The sequence below is a fragment of the Nannobrachium achirus genome (assembly GCF_963921795.1).
Source record: "Nannobrachium achirus genome assembly, chromosome: 19".
Lineage (NCBI taxonomy): Eukaryota > Metazoa > Chordata > Actinopteri > Myctophiformes > Myctophidae > Nannobrachium > Nannobrachium achirus.
In genome coordinates, this window is record NC_137826.1 from 52,410,777 (window position 1) to 52,438,460 (window position 27,684).

Consider the following 27,684-nt stretch of genomic DNA (forward strand, 5'->3'; position numbering starts at 1 on the left):
TTCACTTAACTGGAGCTCAGTAAGTCTGTTCTTGAGAGACTAATATGTCAGTGGTTCTCAAACCTTTTCATGTGAGGGACCCCCCTAAAATGATATTTATTTGGCCACGGACCCCCATCTCAAAATATTTAGTTCCAGGGACCCCCCAGAAGCAAAATTTGAGTTATAAACGTTCAGGTCAAGGTTACCGATAGCTCAAAGCCTTAAAATAATACCTTTAATATCTTTGATGTCTACGTCCAGATCGGTGAGGAACTTGAGCTGCTGCTGCTCCAGGTCCTTGATGCCCTCGCGGTCGTCTTTGCACAGGACCTGAGCGTTACTGTTGGCCTCGATGGCCCTCTTGATCTCCCCCAGGGAGAACAAGGCCTCCGAGTAGCGGTAGTGACCCTGTCAAAAACAAGAATCATTTAGCCTGGCTGTTGGGGCAGAAAGCTCCTAGCCTCGCAAGCCATCCAGAGCTACGTCACATCACCAATGTGCTTCCTTTCTGGGTCTGGTGTCCCTCCCATCGAGCTTCTTTATTTAGAACTTTGGGTTCTAATTTCCAATCAAAAGGCTGCATTTCGAGCGAACCCGCCTCACACCGCTCCTCATTGGTCGAGCGGCTGCTACAGCTCTCGCATTTTGTAAACAAACATGGCGGACCCCATGTCCGATGCGAGTTCACAAATCGCAAATAAAAGCTGCATTAAGTGAAGTTTCATCTGAAATCAACGGCATCTCATAACTTATAAACGAACAACAGTTTGCACCTTTGGAATTTCTGTCTGGAAAAGACGTATTTGATGTCCTCCCGACAATGTTTTGATGCGCTGGTGACTACTGACTGGACCTGTCAGTCAAAGTGAGTAACTCATCGCGTATAAATGCGTTGTCTATGGAGAACTCCCAGACTCTCCCCTGGGAGAGTCTGGCTGTTGCGAGGCTAGAAAGCTCCCCTCTCCGTATTCTAAACCCAGACGAGCACTAAGAGTTGAGGCGATTTCATTTTGTATAACACGGTTCCACAGTGAAAATAGCAGATCTACATGCTCACAATTATTACATAATCGTCTAATCGCAATTATTTGACATAATTGCTATTATTCTGTCATAGTCGTTTACATGTTGAAAAAAGTTTATATTTTCAAACATTTAAAAAAATAGTGGAAATAGCAGATCTACAAGCTCAAAACGTGACGCGTTGTGAACTTCGGCTATTCCTACTATCAATGTTCTTTTTTTAAGATTAAGTCAAGTATGTCAGTAATGTCTTTGTGTATTTAAGTTATGTATCATATCTGTCCATGTGCAACTTCAAAGCCTAAAAGCCAAACAGAAATGTAATTGTCAACAACAAAAAACACAATTAAATTGTTAATCACAATTATTTGAGTGACAATTAATCTTCATGTAAAAAAGAACTGTAGCTACTAAACTACACAGCTGCAGCCAAATCAAGTGAATAATGGCTTGTATTAGATTCATGTGTGGAGACTGGAGAGCCATAAGCACATGGGTGTGTCAACGTGTAAGCAGCACAGATAGTCAACAGTATTGTCAAAGCACAACGCCACACCCAGTGTTCACGTGATTAGCTGACTGCACTTTAACCCTGGTGTCTGTATATGCCAGTGGTTCTCAAACCACAGTTAATGTGCAACATTGTTTTCTCACTCAACAGTAAAGAAACCAACATACAGTATAAGTGTATCTGACATTTTTAAAGTGACAATTTATAGACTTTCACCTAGTTTAATACCCCACAGGCGCTGTGAGCTTGTAGATCGTTTATTTTCACAATAGTTATCTGTGGAACTGGGTCAAACTAAATGTAAAGCCTCAACTCCTACAATTCCAAGTGCTTATCAGGGTGGGGGGGGGGGGGGGGGGGGGGGGTCCTCCCAGGTTCAACAATGATTACACCATCACAATGATTACACCATCACAATGATTACACCATCACAGTTCGACTACAAAACCAGCATAGTGAGGGCTGTTAATGAAGAATACCACCTTATATCTCACATTATTTAATCTTTTGATGTTTTCGTATGTCTCGCACAAAACTGCAGCTCTACATGCTTGTAGATCTGCCGTTTTAAATTTTTAACCCATTAACCCATTTAGGCCTAGAATTATTTAATTCTATTGAAAAATTGAGAAAATGTGTGCAAAATTTTCAGTATATACATTTTTGGATCTCAAATCTCTGCTTCTGGGGGGTCCCCTGGAACAACATATTTTGAGATGGGGCCAAATAAATTTAATTGTGGGGGTCCTTGACATGAAACAGTTTATGAACCGCTGATTTAGAGGAAGGATTTAGAAGTCGGGTCAAAGGTATTCAAAGACTTTCACACATTTTCACGAAGCTTGCACAAAATAATAACTACCATTTCCTCAAAAGGATTTCCAACTGGGAATCCTGCAGCCCTGAGTCATGCTGTGGAGCTTCAGGGCTGCTATGCACCTATGACATTGTGTCCTGGTAATACAGGGGTTTTCAAAGTGGGTGACTGGCACCCTGGGGTGCAGTGATGGCAGTCCAGGGGTGCCGCGAGATCATTTGATATTTGGAATTTATTTGGACGCTTAAAAGATATTTAGTATCATTTTAAGTACATCACTGTCCGGCAAAAACCTTGTATCTTCAAGTTTCAAATGTGTATTGTTTTGGTAAAATAAAAGCCCTACTTCATCATACAAACAAAGGTGTCACACAAGTAGTGAAAATAGCAGATCTACAAGCACACAACGCCTCACGATGCGAGGCGTTGTGTGCTAGATCTGCTATTTTCACTATTTTAAATCGTTTTTAAAATACTAACACAAAAAGAGAAGGTTTTGGACAACGGCGATTTAATGTAGGGGTGCCTTGCATGAAAGACATATTCATGGGGTGCCCGGCCCCTGAGACAAAAAAGTTTGGGAACCCCTGTGGTAATAATAAGCACCTGAAGTAACGCAGTCTTATTAGAACAAGAAATACATACCTTGGCCCACAGCGGCATTATCAATGTAGCCCGTTTTCCATCACCAACAGCTTTTCTGCAAAGATACAACGTAAAAAAGAAAATGTCTTAACCCATTTAGGCCTAGAAATGATTGAATGCTTTAACCAGTGAAAAATAGCAGATATACAAGCTCACAGCGCGGCACCGAGTGCCGCGCTGCGAGCTTGTAGATATGCAATTTTTTTTTAAAGTCGTGAAAATGTGTGCAAATCTTTGAATATATGTATTTTCAAAGCGAACGTTTGTAACTACAATTTTGCTTCTGGGTGGTCCCTGCCTGGAACTAAATATTTTGAGATGAAAATAAATTAAAAAAAAAAATCATTTTGGGGGTCCTTCACATGAAAAGGTTTGAGCACCACTGACATAGTAGTCTCTCAAGAACAGACTAACTGAGCTCCAGTTAAAGTGAAAAGGACCTTTTCTTTGACGATGGCTGGCCAGATTGCTGACATAGAAACATAGTTTTTTTTTCCAAAAATCTTAGAAGGATTCAAAAGACACTTATAGAATCGGGTCAAAATTCTAATTTTCAAATTTTTCAATAGTTAAAGGATAAAATAATGATACACAAATTAAATCCTTTATAGTACAGTAGCTTGGAGTTTGCATGGGGAAGATGTAGAGAGAACTCTCAAAAGATACAAGTTCAAAGTGGAGCGTACTGTTCTTCGACTACTGTACCCAGCACGTTAAGTCAAACAGTGTTGTAAAGTAACTAAGTACATTTACATAAGTACAGTGTTGAGGTATCTGTACTTTACTTGAGTATTTCCAAATCCCAATACTTTTACTTCTACTCCTCAACATGCCTGTACCTGTACTGTATTGTTACAATGACAATAAACTTCTATTCTATTCAACATCTCGGATCCAAATATTGTAATCCACTACCTTTATTTGAAAACTTTAGTTACTAGTTACCTTGCAGATATAAATTATAATATTATAAAACCTACATTAACCACTTCTTTAGCCCTATTATATACCTAGACTTTGAAAATAGCACATGATCTACAAGTTGTGAGCTTGTAGATCTGCTATTTTCAAAAATGTTGTACTTTCATTTTTGGTACTTTAAATACATGTTGATGCCAGAACTTTCATACTTTTTTACTCAAGTACATTTTGAATTCCAGACTTTTACTTGTAACAGAGTATTTCTATATTGCAGTATTGATACTTGTAACAGAGTATTTCTATATTGCAGTATTGATACTTTTAAAAAATTAGAGTACTTTTTCAACCACTGAAGTCAAACAATCAGATTAAATGCAACATGAGCATTAAAAAGTGGTACTTACAAATACTTCTCACAGCGGATATAGCACAGGGCCCTGTTCCCGTAAATAATATGGTTTTCAGGGCTAAAGGAAAAAAGAAGAACAGAAGAAATAGATCCAGATGGTTAAAACCTCTCAAGACAGAACGTGTCTCCACTACCGCTTCTATTAGACATGTACTGTTGTTGTCGGTAGGAGGAACGAAGACGCCCAGACGGAGAAGAATGAGAAGAGGAGGAGTCAAACACTGAGTTCCTGTTTTGCATGATATGAGGTTGTGACCCCAGGGGGGGGGGGGAGAGGGGGGGGCTGATTGTGACATACAGTTGTTTTGGTAAGCATAATGAGAGCGGGGGAGTTTGTCCTCTCGCTCTCTGCAATGAGACACAGCTCACAGGAGGCTGCGGATTCCAGTTCCTCCACATTCTTTAATGCTTTGTCTAATACAGTGGTTCTCAGCCTGTGGGTCGGGACCCCCAGGGGGGTCCCCACATTATTATGGGGGGGTCCCCAGATGATTAACTTAATGTGCAACATTGTTTTCTCACTCAACAGTAAAGAAACCAACATGCAGTATAAGGGTATAAAGGGTATCTGCACATTTATAAAGTGACAATTTATGGACTTTCACCTAGTTTAATACCTACAAAATAAAAATATAAACATTGGCCATAGTCAAATAATAAAGGCAGAAATTGTGAAAATAGCCGATCTACATGCTCACAACAACGCAGAGGCGTTGTGAGCATGTAGATCTGCTATTTTCACAATAGAACAGTGTTCTACAAAATGTAATGCCTCAACTCTTAGTGCTCGTACTTTTTTTTACGTTTGTACTTTTACTCAAGTACTTTCTACTTGTGAGGGCACGGTCACTCTGTTCTTTTATTCTACCTATGAGAGTGGATTCTGCCAAAAGAGAATTGTGATAGCGTCACACTTGATTCTGCCAAAAGAGAATAGGCCTAGAATTATTGAATGCTTTAACCAGTGAAAAATAGCAGATATACAAGCTCACAGCGCGGCACCGAGTGCCGCGCTGCGAGCTTGTAGATCTGCTATTTTTGAAAAAGTCGTGAAAATGTGTGCAAATCTTTGAATATATGTATTTTCAAAGCAAACGTTTGTAACTCAAATTTTGCTTCTGGGGGGTCCCTGGAACTAAATATTTTGAGATGGGGGTCGGTAGCCAAATAAATATCATTTTGGGGGTCCTTCACATGAAAAAGTATGAGAGCCACTGACATAGTAGTCTCTCAAGAACAGACTAACTGAGCTCCATTTAAGTGAAAAGGACCTTTTCTTTGACGATGGCTGGCCAGATTGCTGACATAGAAACATAGGTTTTTCAAAAAATCTTAGAAGGATTCAAAAGACACTTATAGAATCGGGTCAAAATTCTAATTTTCACGATTTTTCACAGCGCTTGTATATCTGCTATTTTTCAATAGTTAAAGCTTAAAATAATGATACACAATAATGTGTACCCGTTCTAAATGGGTTAATGTGATAGCTTCACACTTGATTCTGCCAAAAGAGAATGTTAATGTGACAGCGTCACACTTGCAGGCTGCTTGCAGCATCGTGCAACAGTGTTTCAACTAGAAAAAGTGTGGGCTCGGTAGAGCGCAAGACTCTTCCTGGAGGCGTGGCCTAATACACCGTCTCAATGTCAGGTTCGGGGACCACCAGAGGCACAAATGGACCTTCAACTCTTTTAGCGCACGTTAACGTTCGCCCCATTCTGGCGAGTTACTGTTGCCAATACGAACGCTCGTTCTTTTACCTTGTTTGAGCACTGTAAGCTGATGAGGGGTCACGCGGGTATGTACAGTAAACACATTTTGTGTATGTTAAAACTCATTTAGTGCTCCAGACATGAACAGGTTAAAATGTCCAAGCTGCCGTTCGCAGGCTCCGTCCCCGGCCAGTCTCTTATTTTGAAGGCCAGAAGTAGATTGCGCAAACAATTTCTACTTGACAACCTTTTTTTTTTTACCCCGAAGTCTTGTCGTCAAAGGGGTAAACAGTAATGGCGGCTCGATGCCTTTCAGCTTGTACTATTTTAGCGAGAATCCAATGCCATCCTTGGCATCAAAAGTCAGTGTTTTTTGGAGAAAATGGACATCAAAGATGAGAATGACCGTTGGCTTCCATGTTAAGGGATCACTATTGTGTGCACATGGATGCGCGATGATGATGAATCGGCGAGTCCACCCGTGCCAGCACTTTCCAACGGACGGTACGTAGCCCTTGCCAGCTTTACTGTATATACAGTATATTTTGCGAGTATACGCGGGATCGGCACTCTAAATACTTGAGTATTTTTCGCGAGTATACTCGGGATCGGCTACAAATGAGTTAAAACATGTTGGACACCTCCAAACAGACATGGCAAGGAACCAAATGGACCCTTATGTGCATCATGTAACTCATAGAGCTCAGACAGAGGCCCCTTTTCCACCGGGGTTGAACCGATTCAGTTGTTTTTTTCTCACCTAAATATTGAACCAGTTCAGAGTGTTTCCACTCCTGAAAATGAATTGGTTCAGAACCGTAAACGTTGGTTTGGAACTGGAACCAAAAAATGCCGGCCTGTTCCGTGAAAGCATCAAGGTTCTAAGAATCTAGAACGGAACCAGTTCTAGAAGAGTAGAACAGGGGCCAGAGAGCGTACAGATGGAACCAAAATGACCCCAACTCTCAAAAGTTAGATTAACACTGGATTATACCAACTACAGAGTAGATTGGGGGTCCCAGAGATCAAAATGGTATCAAATGGGGGTCCGTGGTCTGATCTATATCAAACGGGGGGGGGGGGTCTTTGAAATTAAAATGGTTGAGAATAACTGCTACAGGTATAAACAAATCTTCTCTTATGGGGGTCTGTGGGCTAATAGGTGTCAATTTGGTGGTTCTTGACATGAAAGGGTTGGAGAATCAGTGAAATAGACTCTAGAGATCACTGACTCTCAAACCTTTTCATCTAATCTGATTCTCACACCTTTTCATCTAATCTACTCTGCAGATCTCTGGGACCCCCAATCTCTAGATTCTACAGAATGACAGTTAGAAACTCACTGACGATACCAACTACAGAGTAGATTATGGGTCCCAGGTAACAAAATGGTTTCAAATGGGGGTCCGTGGTCTGATCTATATCAAACAGGGTTCCTTGAAATTAAAATGGTTGAGAATAACTGCTAGTTATAAAAAAAATCTTCTTATGGGGGCAGACCCCATAAGGGCTAATAGGTGTCAATTTGGTGGTCCTTGACATGAAAAGGTTGGAGAATCAGTGATCTAGACTCTAGATCACTGACTCTCAAACTCTTTTCATCTAATCTGATTCTCAAACCTTTTCACCTAATCTACTCTGTAGTTGTATTTCTTTTTGTTCCATTTGATACCATTTTGATCTCTGGGACCCCCAATCTCTAGATTCTACAGAATGACAGTTAGAAACTCACTGATATCTGATGGCTTTTGAGTAACACTTCACAGCAGCTTCGTAGTTCTTCTCCGTGAAGTGCTCGTTCCCTTTAATCCTCATGGCATCACTTTTCTGAAGGACACAAAACAAAACATATTTTACAACAGTTTACTCTCAGAAGGAAAGAAGTGTCAGAACCAAAGAAAGGTCAGAGATCGTGTAGGTTTCTTGTAGGGATGGGACGATATGAATATTTCATATCTAGGGCTGTCACGATTATGACATTTTACATGACGATTAATTTTCTCTCAAATAATTGCGATTAACAATTTAATTGTGTTTTTGTCGTTGACAATTACATTTCTGTTTGGCTTTTAGGCTTTAAAGTTGCACATGGCAGATGTGACACATAACCTAAATATACAAAGAAATTACTGACATAATGCAACTTTATACAAAAAAAAAATAACATTTATAGTAGAAATAGCCGATCTACAAGCTCACAACGCGTCGCGACGCGTTGTGAGCTTGTAGATCTGCTATTTCCACAATTTCTTTACTTAAAAAAATATATATGAAAATTTTTCAACATGGAAACGATTATGAAAAATAATCGCGATTATGTCAAATAATTGCGATTAGACGATTATGTAATAATTGTGACAGCCCTATTCATATCAAGATTATTGTGACGATAAGAAATCGCGATTTACAATATTATCGCGATAATCAAAATAGCCCCAACATCCATTATCCTGGGGCGGAACATTTGCAGAAAAATAGCCGATTTACAAGCTTACAGCGCGTTGTGAGCTTGTAGTTCGGCTATATTTTGGTAAAGAGATTTGGTAGAGAGTGGAAAAAAAGTTAATATATTATAAGTACTTTTTACCAATAGAGGGTTTAATGGTACCGGATACGCAGCTCGGAAAATAAAAGGTGAATTGATCCCACTGCATGACGGAGGACGATATCACGACAAATTTAGGCCATGGCCACAAGGAGCTGGATATTTCAAATATCCTGTTTCTTCAGATATCCACATAGAAAAATATCTAGGTCCACACGGAGCTGGATATTTCATATATCCCGGTTTTTCAGATATCCACATAGAAAAATATCTAGGTCCACACGACAAAGATATCTAGGTCTAACAAGCACACACACACAGTAAAGTCTTCAGAGATATCCGGGTTCCCTGTCTACACGGATCCAGTGAATCGGATATGTTTCAATCTCTCCACTTATTTATCCGGTTTAAAAAATATCCAGTTTCACAGCCGAAATATCCAGCTTTTTGTGGCTGCAAGCCCCAACAGCACAAAAAAATGTCTAGCTTCAGAAATATCCAGCTCCGAGTAGCCGGCACCTAAATCTCCACGATACGATTATCTTGAGTGGTTTTTTTTATCAGGATAAACGATAATATGGCTTATTGTCCCATCCCTATAAGTGACAGAACAAAAGAATGGTCCTAGATCCAGGTGAAGTGTCACACAGCGTGTCATCTGACCTCAACGGCCCATTTGTTTGGGGTGGCTTTCAGGGACACCATGGTCCCCTCTTTGTTCTCTCCCATGGCCTGGACATACTGAGCATCTGAAACCAGAGACACACAGACATGCATTACTCTGGACATACTGAGCATCTGAAACCAGAGACACACAGACATTCATTACTCTGGACATACTGAGCATCTGAAACCAGAGACACACAGACATTCATTACTCTGGACATACTGAGCATCTGAAACCAGAGACACACAGACATTCATTACTCTGGACATACTGAGCATCTGAAACCAGAGACACACAGACATTCATTACTCTGGACATACTGAGCATCTGAAACCAGAGACACACAGACATTCATTACTCTGGACATACTGAGCATCTGAAACCAGAGACACACAGACATGCATTACTCTGGACATACTGAGCATCTGAAACCAGAGACACACAGACATTCATTACTCTGGACATACTGAGCATCTGAAACCAGAGACACACAGACATTCATTACTCTGGACATACTGAGCATCTGAAACCAGAGACACACAGACATTCATTACTCTGGACATACTGAGCATCTGAAACCAGAGACACACAGACATTCATTACTCTGGACATACTGAGCATCTGAAACCAGAGACACACAGACATGCATTACTCTGGACATACGGAGCATCTGAAACCAGAGACACACAGACATTCATTACTCTGGACATACTGAGCATCTGAAACCAGAGACACACAGACATGCATTACTCTGGACATACTGAGCATCTGAAACCAGAGACACACAGACATTCATTACTCTGGACATACTGAGCATCTGAAACCAGAGACACACAGACATTCATTACTCTGGACATACTGAGCATCTGAAACCAGAGACACACAGACATGCATTACTCTGGACATACTGAGCATCTGAAACCAGAGACACACAGACATTCATTACTCTGGACATACTGAGCATCTGAAACCAGAGACACACAGACATTCATTACTCTGGACATACTGAGCATCTGAAACCAGAGACACACAGACATTCATTACTCTGGACATACTGAGCATCTGAAACCAGAGACACACAGACATTCATTACTCTGGACATACTGAGCATCTGAAACCAGAGACACACAGACATGCATTACTCTGGACATACTGAGCATCTGAAACCAGAGACACACAGACATTCATTACTCTGGACATACTGAGCATCTGAAACCAGAGACACACAGACATTCATTACTCTGGACATACTGAGCATCTGAAACCAGAGACACACAGACATTCATTACTCTGGACATACTGAGCATCTGAAACCAGAGACACACAGACATTCATTACTCTGGACATACTGAGCATCTGAAACCAGAGACACACAGACATGCATTACTCTGGACATACTGAGCATCTGAAACCAGAGACACACAGACATGCATTACTCTGGACATACTGAGCATCTGAAACCAGAGACACACAGACATGCATTACTCTGGACATACTGAGCATCTGAAACCAGAGACACACAGACATTCATTACTCTGGACATACTGAGCATCTGAAACCAGAGACACACAGACATGCATTACTCTGGACATACTGAGCATCTGAAACCAGAGACACACAGACATTCATTACTCTGGACATACTGAGCATCTGAAACCAGAGACACACAGACATTCATTACTCTGGACATACTGAGCATCTGAAACCAGAGACACACAGACATTCATTACTCTCTTAGGGGAACAGTTACCATTATGAACAGCAACACAATCACCGCTAGGACCGTCACAATTATTACATGATAATAGCAATTATTTGAGCATTAAAGGAGTAGTTCAACCTCTATTGATTACTCACGCCATGGAGACTTGAGTTCAATAGTAATTAATATAGTAATCATTAATCAATAGTAATTATTATTCAGTAATTATAGTACATTTACCTCCATTGATTCCAAATGGGGACCCAAATGCATTTGGGTCCACATCCAAAAATGTGGGTACATTTATTGTAATAAAACCTTTGTCTTAGGAATGTGACAAAATATTATTGAACTCAAGTCTCCATGGCGTGAAAAAAAGCCGGTGAACTACTCCCTAACATCTAAAATCATTTCCATTCATAAACTTTTTTTGAAATCTCTTGAAAGTGTACAATTGTTAAATACATAGCCTGTTTAGTCCATAGTACAATATATTGATTGGAACTGTCATTTTAATTTCTTTATATATTTTGGTTATATGTCATATCTGACCTGTGTCATTTCTGCTTACAAACAGACAGAAATCATTCTAATTCATAAGTTCCAATGTTCAATGCCAAAAACACAATTGAATCTTTAACCGCAATTAATTGACCATACATGAAGCTAGTTAGCATTTTTTAGGGTTTTAGAAACGTGCATGGTGATGGTCTACGTGATGTCATTACTATTTTCACTAGTGGTTCTCAAAGTGGGGTCCTGGGTCCTTGAGGGAGTTCCAGGGGGTCCCCAGATAAATGATAGTTAGGAACCAAATAGAACTTTATGGGTCTGTAACTCGGTGAACAAATGGAACCAAATGGACCTGTTCCATTTGTACTCTAGTATTTTAACATTTAATATAAATTGGGGTCCCAGTGATATAAATATAATTAAATGGGTGTCTGTAGCCTAGTGTATTTAGAAATCCTAGTTCTAAGTTCAAACATTAGCCAAATTGTAAAATAAATATATGAAATAGGCAAACATTTTGAAAATAGCCGATCTACAAGCTCACAGCGCTCGAAAACATTGTATTGAGGACTCATAAAACATTTCTGGGACCCATTTGAATGACCACCTGTGGGTCCCGGGACCCATTACATTGAAAACCTAGTAACATCACTGTATTCCTATGCATTTGTTATATTGTTGTTGATGTACTGACATATTATCTTGCTTATTACAGTGATGTATTAGCCGTTTACTGTAAATCGCTTTGGATTAAAAGCGTCTGCTAAATGCCTAAACTAAACTGTAACTGTAAACTGTAATTGTCAAAATGTCACAATCGTGACAGCCATAATCACTGCCATAGAAAGAAGATTTTCTTTTTAAAGGCACATGTTATCTGCACAGACCAGTTTTTAATGCCACACAGAATTAAAGGTAAGACAAACATGTGCAATGAACATAACCACACAATAATGACAATAATTAAGCTAGCAGAAGTGGTTTGGTATTCTACAAAGCAGCGGATGCTCTTGAAAGGGAGAGGTGCAATAAGACTGGGAGTTTGTGGTGAAAATGTGGCATGCAATCTAGTGCACGAGTAAACACAGCTGGTGTTTGTTGGCGTGGTTATCTTACATACAACACACACTGCTACCTTGCTAGACTGAAACTGACTGAAGCAGAACTTATTATGTTGAGAATAACCAAATAATACAGTACCGGATCAACTGGTCTTACTAACTATGCCTCAGGCATTACCAGACAATCAGAGATCTCTGCATGCAATATAATTTACATCTGGGGATTTCTGCCTTGTCAACTGGCTGATAAACCCATGCCCACTGCTTTAGAGACCAGTCAATATGAAGGACCTGCAGACTTTGGATTGGTTCAGCAAAAGGAAGGGTTGGTGTTTAACATTTAGACCTGAAAGCAAATCTGTGTCACTTTAGATTTGAACCACTTTAAAGCTATACTGTGTAAGTTGCTCACCTAGAGGTCAGTAGCTCTATAGCAAACCGCGGTCGCGTCCGCGTCTTTCGGCCGTTTTTCGCAGCGGACCGGGCCTCACACCCCCGCGTCTGCCTCCACCTCACCGAGATCTATCTTTAGAGGGGTCCCTGGTTCCTGTGCGTTCAGGCATTCCGGAGAAACGGACTCCTTCACCCGAGTAAATGCTGTTGTTATGTTGAGGCAAGCTACACGGGCGCCTACAAATATGGCCGCCGTATTGTGATAGCGACCCCACTTCAAGAAAGGCTGTGATTGGCCGGCAGTGTATAAACCTCGCTGTGATTGGCCGGTAGTGTATGATGACGTAATTTTGCCGGGAAATCCCGCCCCTGTCACGGCTAAGTAGAAAACATATAAAGAGAAGGCTTCAGAAGCTGAAAATAACGGAGTGGGTGTTCTAAAACTTTAGCGATTTAACAGTTAGGACAATTTTAAGATTTGTTTTATAAAAAAAGTTACATGGTATAACTTTAACCTTTATTTTATGCTTTAAATATAGAAAAATATATATAGCAGATATACAAGCTCACAGTGCGGCACCGCACTGCGAGCTTGTAGATCTGCTATTTTTTCTTTTTAAATCGTGAACATTTGTGCAAGTCTTTGAATATCTCAAAATGTGTTGTTCCAGGGACCACCCAGAAGCAAAATATTGAGTTTGCTTTTAAAAAGATAAAAAATAGCACATCTACAAGCTCGCAGCGCAGCACTCGGTGCCACGCTGTGAGCTTGTATATACGTTAATTGTTGGTCTCTAAATGAACATATGTGCGAATGTGAGAATGGCGTCACCTGAATCTGTTGACATTTCATTGAGTGAGGATTATGTCAAATAATTGCCATTAATCATTTAATCGTGTTTGGCATCGACACAAATAGAAATTACATTTCTGTCTTTTAGGCTTTGTATTTATAAACAAAACTTCAATACACAAAAGAAACTACCAATATTCAAAATAAATATAGCGGAAACGGAAATTGCCGATCTACAAGCTCAGCGCTGAGAGCTTGTAGCATTTCCAGCATATGGCATGGCGTCCTACACAGAGAGGGCAATGCTTTCAACGTGAAATGGTGCATTCAAGTTCATGAGAGTTTGGAAAAGGCAATGCTGCCATCGGGTGGTAACATGTCATTAGGTCGAACACCCTTTAGATCGACCACCAAACTCTAACCCAAACCCTAATCCTAACCTCAGTAGAACTATGCCTAACTCTAAACCTAACCTTAACCTCAGTAACCGTGACGCGGGTGATTATCTAACCTGCCGATGCTCGCGGATGATTATCTAACCTGCCGACGCTGTTCGACCCAACGGGAGTTTGACCTATGGGGCAGTCCCCCCATCGGGTAGCCTACAGCCATGGAAAGGGGAGTATTTGCATGTCTTTCACCATAGGAAGTGCTGCCTTCATGGAGAGGGCACTTTTGAGCGGTGCTAACCGTTCCTACACCTTTGTGTGTATGGTGCGTGAGGTGAAAGGGCAGGGACTGAAGCCAACTTTGATGTGTGTGTGTGTGTGTGTGTGTGTGTGTGTGTGTGTGTGTGTGTGTGTGTGTGTGTGTGTGTGTGTGTGTGTGTGTGTGTGTGTGCTAGTGAAGAGGGCAGTGATGTGAACTGGTCTTACATTCAGTGAAGAGGTGTTGTAGGACAGCGAAGCACAGCTGTTTGTGGCCCAGCTCCTGGACGCGTTTAACGATGTCTTCGTCCGCGCGCTCCAGCCAGCGCAGAGCGTCCTCCAGGACCTCTGGAGCGTTCTGAGGAGAAACACTTCCATCAGCTAGACCTCCTTCACACAACCTACGGCCCTTTGAGCGCCACGGTCGGACGGACACTTTCTTTTCCCTGTCAGTTTTCTGCCACATGCAAACTTCATGTGTCATTTCATATCATATGCCAATTAGGCATGGGGGGGCAGCACATTAATTGTCCCTGTAATACATTCAATGCCAAAGCATGGCCATAAAAGCTCTGGCAATGTTTTGACGAAGATCTTGTGTAGCAACTATATACTGGAATGTGCACACTGAAGCTTCAGTTTCCAGAACAATAACTTAGAATACTTGGTTACATTGCACACTATGACATGCAATAGTCATGCATGGGGGGTGGGGGGAGTTCTTTCTTAAAGTGCAAACTAAATCCCAAACCAGGATTAGCCTATACTATACATTTATACTGTATACAGGCACACATTTGGGTTTAATAACTGTTATTGTATTATATTATATTATTATTGTCCTGGTTATTATATTATTATTGTCCTGGTACTGTGCATACATTCATTATCAAATAGAAATGTAGAATATCTCATTAGAAGGGGAGGAAAGAAAGACTAATTCATCTTGCCTAGATAATAAAAAAGGTGCAGTAAAAACATGCCCAGGCATGTGATCATTATCATTATGAACTATTCACTAGAAGCTAAAATGACATTTCATTTCACTAGGTTAACAGTTTCTGTTGAACAGCAAATGTTCTGGTTTACCAGGATATGAATAGATTTACTTCAGATATATTTGATTCTGCTACAATGGCCAGACTTGATGAGCAGTTAATTAAAAAAAAAGGGAAAAAAGTGTATGCATTTGGCCGCAGACCCCCATCTGAAAATATGTTGTGCAAGGGACCCCCATAAGAGAAGATTTGCCAACAATATTTGTCAAAATATTTCAAAATTAGCCCATCATAAAAAGAAAATAGCCCATAAGCTAAGCTTTTTCACACAGTTTGCCATTTTCAAAACGCTCAAAAAGAAATTGGGGCTTAAATATTTAAACTGTTCCCTCATTTTGCTGGGAACTGACATTTAATTTATGGACTATGACTAAAGCCCAGTGTAATTGAAGACTCTCAAAAGATCAGATCACTTTGACTCGGATGCAATTTAAAATGATATAAATAGGTTTATCCACAGTGCTGTAACATTCACACAGCAGACAGGTAAAAAGATGGACTGGCTTGCCCCCCCCCCTCTCACAGTGCATTATTCATTTGCTAAAACAAAACATCACTCTTCCTTCTCTGCAGAGCTCATTAAACGCCAAGAACTCTCTTTCTCACAGCCGTAAAACAAAGATGACACTATGTGGCAACCATGACCTCCTTCAGGGGCGTCACACCAAATTCTGGGCCCTGGGTACAAGGATTCACTGTGGGCCCCCCATGAATGTTAACTATTGAAAAATAGCAGATATACAAGCTCACAGCGCGCTGCGAGCTTGTAGATCTGCTATTTTTTGAAAAATCGTGAAAATGTGTGCAAGAAACTTATGTTTCTATGTCAGTGGTGCTCAAACCTTTTCATGTGAGGGACCCCAAAAATGATATGTATTTGGCCACGGACCCCCATCTCAAAATATTTAGTTCCAGGGACCCCCCCCGGAAAGCAAAATCTGAGTTACAAATGTTCGCTTAAAAAAAACATATTCAAAGATTTGCACACATTTTCACGACTTTTCAAAAATAGCAGATCTGCAAGCTCGCAGCGCGGCACTCGGTGCCGCGCTGTGAGCTTGTATATCTGCTATTTTTCAATAGCTAAAGTTACTAGGGCCCCTCCACCTTGGGCCCTAGTAACTCAGTCCCACTTTCCTACCCCTTGTGACGCCCCTGACCTCCTTACCTATCCTCCCTCATCCCTAGCGGCGGCTGTGTCTCAGGGTCATGCAGCACATAACAGAATTCACTTTATTTAACCCTCAAGGACCCCTGGGGGTCCCCTTCCCCACTTTAGCCCCTTTTCCACTGGCCCAACACCACACTACTCCACACCGCCCACTTGTGACAGGTTTTCCACTACAAGGACCTGGGTAGAGTGGTGTGAAAGTGGTACTAAACGTGGTACTAAAAAGTATCCAATCTAGAGTAGGTCTGAGCTAGGCCAAACAGGGCCAAACACTTCATAATGACTGATCACTCACTGACTTTTCATTTAGACCACCAGGATATAGTTGTAATACATGATAATAGATTATATTGTGTTATAACCACTATTATAATCTATTATAGTGTATTATAATTATCATAGTAATACATTCATACTTTATAGTGTATTATAATCACAGTTCTAATCCATTATAATGTATTATAATTTAGGATAGTTGTAATACAAATTTATATTTTATCATAATCACAGTTAAAAGGGTCAATTTGTTTCTTACCGGTAGGGGTACTTTTGTGTAATGGAAAATGTAGATATTTTTATGTGGTGTGGTGTGGTGTGGTGCTAAAGCTGCAGTCAAAAAGGGGCTTTTGAGAAGCAGTAAGAGAACCAACTCACCAAGTTAAACTTGTTGCTTATGAAGAGTGCATGCCTGGTTTGGTCCACGTTGTACTGGAACACAGAACACACCCATGAGCATTTCACAGCAGAACATTACAGAACACACTGATGAGCATTTCACAGCAGAACAGAACACAGAACACACCCATGAGCATTTCACAGCAGAACAGAACACAGAACACACCCATGAGCATTTCACAGCAGAACAGAACACACCCATGAGCATTTCACAGCAGAACAGAACACAGAACACACCCATGAGCATTTCACAGCAGAACAGAACACACCCATGAGCATTTCACAGCAGAACAGAACACAGAACACACCCATGAGCATTTCACAGCAGAACAGAACACAGAACACACCCATGAGCATTTCACAGCAGAACAGAACACAGAACACACCCATGAACATTTCACAGCAGAACAGAACACAGAACACACCCATGAGCATTTCACAGCAGAACAGAACACAGAACACACCCATGAGCATTTCACAGCAGAACAGAACACACCCATGAGCATTTCACAGCAGAACAGAACACAGAACACACCCATGAGCATTTCACAGCAGAACAGAACACAGAACACACCCATGAGCATTTCACAGCAGAACAGAACACAGAACACACCCATGAACATTTCACAGCAGAACAGAACACAGAACACACCCATGAGCATTTCACAGCAGAACATTATGTTCAAGGGTGGACGGTGTAGCATCATGTGAACTCCTATTACATTCTTGTGCGTTTTGAGCTTTCACAGCACTACTTTAAATTGTTCTTGTTTCACCACCAAGTTGCAATCCAGGAATTGTCCACACGTTTTGTTGCCCTCTTTGATGTTGAGAGGTAAAGCATATCGTATCCTATGTAGTGTGAATCATACTGTACAATGTACAACCGAACGTTTGTAGGTTCGAACCTGTTTGTTATGTTGGCAAATTCTGGGCCCTGGGTACAAGGATTCACTGGGGACCCCCATGAATGTTCTTCATAGGGGGATGGGGTTTAACCCATTTAGACAACGCATTATTACACAATATTTTGTGCTTTAACTATTGAAAAATAACAGATATACAAGCTCACAGCGCGGCACCGAGTGCCTTAATAATTAAGGCCCCTCCACCTTGGTCCCTAGTAACTCAATTATAACAAATGTTCAACTAAACTAAACTAAAAACAAGTTTAATTTTGAGGACAACATAATAAGTAAGACTTACGCATCCCTTCTCCAGCGCTGTCAGAACTGATTCCAAGGTTTCGATCTTGTACAGCCGCTTCACCGTTAGGTCATTCTTATGACTAGAAGAGAAATAGAAATAAATATACATTCAATCAAGTTCCTTTCAACCATTCTGAGGGGTGGCAATGACACAGACATTCTATATTAACACACTGAGTGCCTAAGACGTCCCAGGGTTTCCTTCAGCGCTTTATCGGCCAGGCGGGCCACCCGGCCTAAAATGTTTAGCACCCGGGCAAGAGTCTGGTGAGAATTATGCAGAATTCCTCCTCAAAGTGCAAAACAAACTATACTTTTGCGTTTGTTTACGCAACTTTTCCTCCTATGATGAGGGCAAAAATAAGAATGAATCAAAAGGAAGGGAATTAATTTAATCAAATGAATTCATTAATAACAATAACAATGTGTCCCTGCGTCCAGAAAAGATGTCCGTCTCCAGTGTACATAATGGACACATGGTGTGTACACGGAGCCCTCGAAAATCAGGTAAAAACAATAGGAAAAAGCCTTGGCAGTAATCTACAAATTCTACATTAATTTGATTTAAAATTATGGCTGTCAAAGTGTTGAAATTGGCTAAAGTAGGGTAGGGAGGGGACGATACAAAATTTCATATCATGATTATTGTGACAAAATAAATCGCGATTTACGATATTATCGCGATAATCAAAATCCATTAACCTGGGCGGAACATTTGCCAAACAATAGCAGATCTACAAGCTCACAACGTGTCGCAACACGTATAATTATACTTGTGTGTTCAACCGGTCCCGAAGTGTCCATTTGGTTCCATTAGTTAGTACACTATGACAGTTACAGACCTGTAAGTGTCTAATTATAACCCCGTTCCCATCCTTTACACTGAATTGCAGCCCTGTCACTCAGGTGAGAAAAAAGAATTCCGACAAATCCATCTGTACCTGCAGCCATTGTATTGCTAAACAAAGAAATGATGCACCTCGCCTATGCATGGCACTTAAGCTCTTGAGCCTGTTATGACCATCTATTTAGGATGGTTGACTTGTTTTTAAGTGTCTGTATTATAGTGATTTGTATTTTTATTTTTAATTAGATTGCTTCATTTCTTTTAAAATAAATGTAGATTGGCGTTTCAGAGATAAACATTATAGTAACAAATGGGCGTCTGTGATCTAAAGCAGATCTCCTCTGTCGGGTGGAAACCTAAAACTTACCTTTCAGGTTACAAATTCAAAAATAGCAAAAGTAGCAGATCTACAAGCTCAAAGTGAATCCACTACTTGAGACACTTTTGTGTGACACTCTAGTACAGGGTTCCCCAATAGGCGGCCCGCGGGCCATTTGCGGCCCACGGGGGGCTACTGTCTGGCCCCCACCAACCCCAGTAATAATGGTGGTATAAGAGCAGCAACAACACTAGTATATCGTCGTTGTCGGGTGGAAATCTCGTATCTCCAAATGTGTACGTTCTTTCGCACAAAAGTAGTGAAAAAAGCAAAATGAACGGTTTTGGACATACAAGATTTTCACCCGACAACGATGAAAACTGTCGCTGGAGTAGCGGGAACGCCACCGTCGCCCCCTGCAATGTTGTGGCCCTCAGCTTGGTACCCTAGACAAATTCTTGGGGAAAACTAATTGGGGAACCCTGCTCTAGTATGACCAAGTAGGGCATTCATTTGCGAAAACACAAAGTTAGAATATGGAGAGAAGCGGTTTCTACCCGACAGCGACGATGTCAAACAGGGTATCCTTGACATGAGAGTTTGAGAATCATTTCTAACCACGTCACCCAGAGCTAGATCAAGTCACAGTGTTCCAGGGCTTACTTTGAGTCTATGAATCCTACTTGCACTGCCCAGCGGGTGGTGTTGTTGGTCTCTTGGCGCTGGAGCAGAATGGGATACCAGAACGTACAGACTTTCATCAGCTGGCCAGCCTCCTTTTTCACCTTGAGAGGGATGTTGTTCCACCGCTCATATACCTTTTCTAAAGACAAACACAAATAGAAAAAGATATTGTTCGAGGCCAAAATCGAGAACATCAAATCAGCTAAGATCACTGGCATCATTCGATTACAACAACGTCATTGTCCAATGTCCATATGACTGTATTTGGAAATTAATAGTACATTAATTAATTGTACAATCCATTGGTAGTATGTACTCCACATACTTAAGCTTCAGATTGATAACTGGACCAAAGACCTTTTTTCACACTTTAACGTTTATTTCCTATTGCTGCGTTTCATGATCAGTAGCTGACAGGATGATATAAAAGGACTGCATTTACAGTACAGGTACATATCACATTTTAGTCTTTCTGACAGCTTACTGGTAAAAGTGCAATTTGCAATATTACTTCACAATCACCCACACTGCAATGGTGGAACAACACTGTTAGCCATTACACAAATCCACACACTGCTTATCACGATCAGTTAGCGGTTCAGTGTCTTGCTCGAGGGCACTTCGACCGGGAGTGGCCGAATACGGCCAACATCCCTCCAGGGTTACTGCCCCTCCCCCAAAATAAACTTTTGACATGGGACGATGGGATCCGTAGTCCAAGTACCATTTAAACCCTCTATAATTTGTGAAACTGACCAGGAAATAACATACTTGATACAGTCTTTTTTTTCACTCTCTACCAAATCTCTAAGAATAGCCAAACAATGCACAATTGTTTAAGTGCAGCCACAAGTTAGTAAAATAATAATGTAAATTGTACAGTAAGAATATAAAACAGTAGTGCAGCCTCAACTGAAGCATTCAAAGTCTATAAAAGAAATATCATGTGATAAATTACTTGGTATCAGAACGGTATAGACCAGTGGTTCTCAAACTTTGAAATGTGAAGGCCTCCCCTTAACTTTGATAGTGTACACATGGAACCAAATGGACCTGTTCCATTTGTACACTGTCAAAGTTACAGACTTGTAAGGCTCAGACCCTAGAGTGTCCCTGAAATCCACTTTGAGAACCACTGGTATAGACGGACTTACACGCCGATACCAACATTTTAGGGAGCTTGTTTGGGAACAACGCTAGTACTTTATACACCAATACTAACACATGAAGAGAATCCCTTACCTGAAGGATTTATGGTCACAACTGGCCGCTCACCACCATAAATCTACAACAAGAGAGTCAGTGATGATTATCAAGGAATCAAGAGATGCATTACAGTCACTGTCTGGCATTAACCGTGTATGTCCAACAACACTTATTACTGTTGGATCCAGTCAGTTCAATGTTGTATTTAGTCACGGTTTAGGCGCATATCACAGGCTCCTATACAGGCTGACAGCGAGTCTCAGGTTCCATAAAGGATATGCGTGTGACATCACTGTTGCTGTAAGTTATGTGGGAATGCCTGCTGAGTGGCAAAAAAACTAATTTCTGCCATAGACAGCTAGCTTGAAAGGAACGATTACATAATCGTCTAATCGTGATTATTTGACATTATCGCAATTATTTTGTCATAATCGTGAATGTTGAAAAATTTCAGAAATAGTGGAAATAGCAGATCTACAAGCTCACAACGCGTCGCGATTGTGAGCTTGTAGATCGGCTATTTCCACTATCAATGTTATTTTTTTAAGTAGTAAGTTGTCAAATATGTCAGTAATGTATTTGTATATTTAGGTTATGTGTCATATCTACCATGTGCAACTTTAAATCGTTAATCGCCAATTATTTGAGTGACAATTAATCGTCATGTAAAATGTCATATTGTGACAGCCCTATTGACAGCCCATACATCCAAACAGAAAAGTCCTATCTGATTGTATTAAACAAAGTTAAACTCACCAACATTGCGGCTGTACTGAAAGTTTGAATTATCCTATTTCTATATGCAAAGTTTTTGTTTCATAAAAATCCACCATAGGCGTGTGATTTGCTACTTAGTGTAAAGACATTCTGTGCAGGTGATTCTTTTTTCCAAGTGTCAGAGTTTGGAAGCACTTGTTTTGGTTTTTTTTTGTGGTATGCAGGACCATTGAGTGATTTGCAACTAGCACTTCCAAACTCCAATGCTCCACGCTGCTCAATGTTTTGCCACTCAGTCTAGATTAGGGGCGGGTCCCAGTGGACGTGCATACCCTCTGTTCCCGAGTCACAACCTGGGAGGTCAGGGTTTGATCCCTGGCCAGGTCACGCTGGCGTCAGTTCAGAAAAAGCTACGATATGGCAACATGACTGGTGTCTTGCACACGTGCGACACGCGCGTGTGCAAGACACCAGTCATGTTGCCATACCGGCACGATTATAGTACATTTTATTTTTTTCCCCTGTAGCCAAGGTATGCTGCAGCTGCCATAGCTTGCCATATCCAATTGACGCCTCTGCCAGGTCATGCCAAAGACTCCGAAAAATGGGACCCAGTGCCTCCCTGCTTGGCACTCAGAGTCAAGGGTTGGATTGGGGTTAAGTCTCTGAGACATACTAGCATCATGAGTCATGACCAGGGGGGAGTTCTTGTACATCAAGCTGCCTCACGCTACAGAAACAGGAGATAGGCTCCTGTCCCATTGGCCTCATGGCTCGGCAAAGCTTACTTGCATCTCAGAGTTATGGAGGTCCTTCAAATTAAGAACGGCCCTGGAGCTCCTGTTCTACGAAAGAGCTTGTCTATCTCTGTTTGAAAGGGAGCATGACTAGACTAGTGTCTGACACCAGATTAAAAATAAAAACACCTTTAGATAAACTGTCCACTAAGTCAGGGGTTCCCAAACTTTTTTGTCTCAGGGCACCCCATAAATATATTTTTTTAATCCAAGGCACCCCTACATTATAATTTTACTCCCAGCACCTTATATTTATAGCATATTGTCGTTGTCGGGTGGAAACCTTGTATGTCCACCCTTCGGTCTTCTTCAGCATTGTATCAACGCTGAAGAAGACCGAAGGGTCGAAACGCGTCTGTTGATTTGACTCTGTCCATTGAGGTAAATAAAATCATGTTAAAAGGAGATTCCTTGAGTGCTGGCGACTACTTCTTTCCTCATATTTATCATCTATAAAATGTACTAAACTAGTGAAAACAGCAGATCTACAAGCAGTGCTTGTAGATCGGCTGTTTTCACTAGTTTTGTGCGACGGTCTTGTATGATGAAGCAGGGCAAAAGACGTAACATTTGAAACTTGGAGAGGTTTCTGCCCGACAGTGACGATATTTTAGTGATTATGTTGCGAGGAAAACGTTGAGATAATAGCCATTTATCCATATAGCCATACTAAATAATATTTTTTCAATTGTCCAAATAAATTCCAAATATTATCAAATGATCTCGTGGCACCCCTGGACTGCTGTCACGGCACCCCAGGGTGCCCCGTCACCCACTTTGAAAACCCCTGCACTAAGTGCAGCATGGAAGGATGTCACGTGTGACCTACACAAAATGATTTTACCCAAGCATTTCTATCTGCACCTGTAACAGTTCTATCCGTATGTAGTTATGCCACACACATCTTTTTTTTTTATAACATTTAATATATTCATTATTATACAAGACAAGTTGCAGTTCTTGTTAGCCATTGATTACGTTCTGGCCCACCAACCAATGACTTGGTAATAAATGTTAAAAACGGACATCGAGCATCCAAAAAACTCACCGAGTTCACTCGTTGTCTGAGCTCATCAGAGTCCAGATATTCGGGCTCGGAGTCCGAGTCTGACTGCATTTTATCGGAAATAACGAACATAGTCATATCTCGAACATTAGGCTGTTGGAAAGAAGGAGATCTGGATTATTGGGGGGGTATGGGATAGAGAGAGAGAGAGAGAGAGAGAGAGAGAGAGAGAGAGAGAGAGAGATAGAGAGATAGAATCCGAATCGCTTATTGTCACATCACAAGTTAAATGTAAAGTGTGTGTGTGTGTGTGTGTGTGTGTGTGTGTGTGTGTGTGTGTGTGTGTGTGTGTGTGTGTTTACTAGTGAATTACACTCAGATTTCACACTGATCATGGGTGGCGCACTGTTTTGCCTTTAGATCATATCATGACAAGATCACGGGTGAGGCAGTTTAGCCTGTAGATGTTACGTTACGTCAGAAAGCCCTGCCCTAAATACAGCATGCATCAAAGTACCTGTCTGAGCTCTGGAGAAGCGTATATATAATTAAATACTCATTAAAAAAACTCCTTGACGTGACAGTCAAGTAGAGAATATGAATTATGAGAGTTGGGAGCACAACCTGCTTTATTGTCACATCACAGACTTACAGAATTTAAAAAAGTGGGTGAATTTTGTATATATGTGCATAGTTTCATGGTATTATTGTTATTTCCATAGGAAAAAAGAAGGAGGAAGAGGGGGGCAAGGGGGGGAAATAGATGAATCAAAGAAAACAAACACATGATCTGATTCTACATATTATTTACCCATCGTGCCCGAGATAAGATATAAAGTTGTGAGCATCAGTTGCAACTTGCAAGCATAAGTGTTAGTTACTGTACATGTAGTTCATTGCATAAATGAACTTGCATTAATGAACTACATTCAAGAAGGCAGATCAGCTATTGTATTTAGATTTAGATATGATGCAGAGAATAACAGAGCCCAACCTTTAACGGTTGAATTAAAGAAGCAATAATGTGCTGTTTTACAGGGAAAACACAACCGGTAAAGTAAAAGTAGAAACAGCTTGCCAAGACCCTGATTTCACCCACGTCTTTACCTGCCAAACTGTGATGTGACAACAAAGTTACAGTTAAAAGAACAGTTAAAAGTGCGTTATGACCTTAGTTAACATGAAATGTCACTACAACAGTTGAACAGAAGTCAGTAATACCCTGAGCAAAGACTTGTCATAAGTTACTGATTCACACTGTATGCTTAAAAATAACACAGAGGTCACAGTTTTCTTTCTTTGCACAAGCACCGCGGACATTATGTGACCACGGAGAAACTTGTGGAATGCTGTCAAGTTGCTGGATGGGGCTGACTGCAGCTCCACGGCATTCTATAAGGTCACAGATTCCTGCGTAACATCTACATAATGTGGGTGGTGTCTCGTCTGTGTCTACAGCAGAAGTTCCCAAACCCTTCTAGCTCCAGGGGACTCAAAAACAACAGTGAAAACAGCATGTCTCTACCAGTGTGGTGTAAAGTAACTAAGTACATTTACTTAAGTACTGTACTTAAGTACACTTTTGAGTTATTTGTACTTTACTTGAGTATTTCCAATTTCCAATACTTTTACTTCTACTCCACCACATCTCGGATCTAAATATGGTACTTTTACTCCACTACATTTATTTGAAAACTTTAGTTACTAGTTACTTTTCCGATATACGTTATAATATTTTAAAACATACATAAACCACTTTAGCCATGTTTTATACCTAGGCTGTTTGAAAATAGCAGATCTGCAAGCTCACTACACGTTGTGAGCTTGTAGATCTGCTATTTTCAAACATGTTGTACTTTTACTTTTGGTACTTTAAGTACATTTTGAAGCCAATACTTTCATACTTTAGTTTTACTCAAGTACATTTTGAATTCGAGACCTTTTACTTGTGCCCTCACACCAAAATACCTAGCCCTGAATACAGGACGGTCATATCATGTATATGACCGTCCTGTATTCAGGGCTACAAAATACCTAGAGTGGAATCCGCCAATGCATTTCAATGAGAATGGAGCGGGTTTTTTGTTTTTTTTGCAGAAATCCTCTACTGGCAAAAAACACGCCATTCTCATTGAAATGCATTGGCGGATTCCACTCTAGGTATTTTGGTGTGAGGGCACCCTAACAGAGTATTTTTATATTACAGTATCGATACTTTTACTCAAGTAGGAAGACATGTGAGTACTTTTTTCCACCACTGGTCTCTACAATCTGCGACCCATGAAAACCTGTCCCGCCGCGACGCACAAAGAGGGTCCCGAGCCACCGTTTGGGAAACGGTGGCCTATACGTACATGTACACACATGCCCGACCGTCGTGTTCGTTCGTTAGCCGCTGCCGTTAGCCGACGTTAGCGTGCTGCGTGTTGAACAATAACAACTAAACGACCAGACAAAGCAGAGAAAGGAAGGACGGAGCAACGACAATCTGTTGTTTTCTCTCTCGAACTTTTACCCACACAACGACAACAACAAAGACCGGAAGTGCGCGCGGAACGGCAGTTAAAAACTAAAAGCAACGGCCGTTTGGGAGTTTTCAACTGTCGTCGTGTTTAATGTTAAACAAACGCATAGTTCTAGCGGTGGATAATGTGAAGGTTTTAGTAGTGTAGATAGAGATATACTCGCCTCGTCGGCTAGCAGCCAGCGTCCACCTCATTGTACGTTTACAGAATGGAGTGCAGGATGAATGCGGAAATGAACTTGTACGCTGAAAACTTGCTTCTACGGAGGCGTCGGTGGGACACGCGGCACCACGTTGGTTTTTCCCCCCTCCTGCGACGAGTGGATTGATTGATTGATTGATTGATTGATTGATTGAATAATTTATTAGAAGTTTACAATAGAAAAAAGTACAGTTTCATGACAGTACAAATCACTGGTACAAGGTCAACTAAAAGGAGATCCTAGAAAGGGCCATTGAAGTATCTCATATAACATTGAATGACATAGAACACAGTACTATGCAGTAGATATAGTCAGTAAATACAAAGAGGGGTCAGGGGAGGGTAGGGGCCAGGGCTGGGCTATGTTTGTTAACTTTTTACCAGTTGCAAACGGCTGCTGCCTGTAAGTGGTTTTTCAGGGCGATTTTAAAGGATGCTAGGGAACCACACTCCTTTATGGCCTTCGGTAAGGCATTCCACATGTTTGTGGTATAGCAGAAGAACGAGTTTGACCCTTTCTTTGAGGTGACTCTGCCAGATCACAGATCACGTTCAACCCAGAGTGACTGGGTTGAACGTGATCTGTGGCGCTGCCTCTGGTGTTAGGCTAATTATGGAAATCCTTAACCTTTATAAAGTATTTTGCCTGAATTTCCCCCTTGGGATAATAAAGGTATCTATCTATCTATCTATTTGTCTTAGTGGAACATGAGTGGAACGCTCCCCGGTTTTTGGCCTTAATCTAGATGCAGAATTGATTGATTGGAGTATTTATTAGAAGTAGCCTATTGCATAGGAAAAGGTGCAGTAGGCTACACTTCACTGATACAAGTTCAAAAAAAGGGGGGGGAAATAATGTATTTTTCATTATAACTCCTGAACCAAATATGTGATGTCTATGTCTACACCAGGCCTGGGATTTTATCATT

At 40.9% G+C, this 27,684-nt stretch overlaps 1 protein-coding gene across 2 annotated transcripts in view; it reads right to left on the reverse strand.

Annotated features, from left to right (window-relative positions):
- Nucleotides 1-26,798, reverse strand: part of ttc3 (tetratricopeptide repeat domain 3) — a 72,085-nt gene extending 45,287 nt beyond the window's left edge. Inside the window, exons 1-12 of one of the 2 annotated variants that reach the window (XM_080749861.1) lie at nucleotides 26,718-26,798; nucleotides 24,072-24,182; nucleotides 21,546-21,588; nucleotides 20,283-20,442; nucleotides 18,452-18,533; nucleotides 17,225-17,278; nucleotides 14,570-14,699; nucleotides 9,229-9,314; nucleotides 7,753-7,847; nucleotides 4,304-4,366; nucleotides 2,979-3,033; nucleotides 216-390 (exon numbers count right to left, since the gene is read on the reverse strand). In XM_080749861.1, the coding sequence (XP_080605987.1) occupies nucleotides 216-390; nucleotides 2,979-3,033; nucleotides 4,304-4,366; nucleotides 7,753-7,847; nucleotides 9,229-9,314; nucleotides 14,570-14,699; nucleotides 17,225-17,278; nucleotides 18,452-18,533; nucleotides 20,283-20,442; nucleotides 21,546-21,588; nucleotides 24,072-24,167 (1,039 nt within the window). In that variant the 5' untranslated portion in view covers nucleotides 24,168-24,182; nucleotides 26,718-26,798. The remainder of the gene's footprint in view (nucleotides 1-215; nucleotides 391-2,978; nucleotides 3,034-4,303; nucleotides 4,367-7,752; nucleotides 7,848-9,228; nucleotides 9,315-14,569; nucleotides 14,700-17,224; nucleotides 17,279-18,451; nucleotides 18,534-20,282; nucleotides 20,443-21,545; nucleotides 21,589-24,071; nucleotides 24,183-26,717) is intronic. The other variant, XM_080749862.1, reaches the window with a different exon arrangement.
- Between the last annotated feature and the right edge of the window lie 886 nt (nucleotides 26,799-27,684).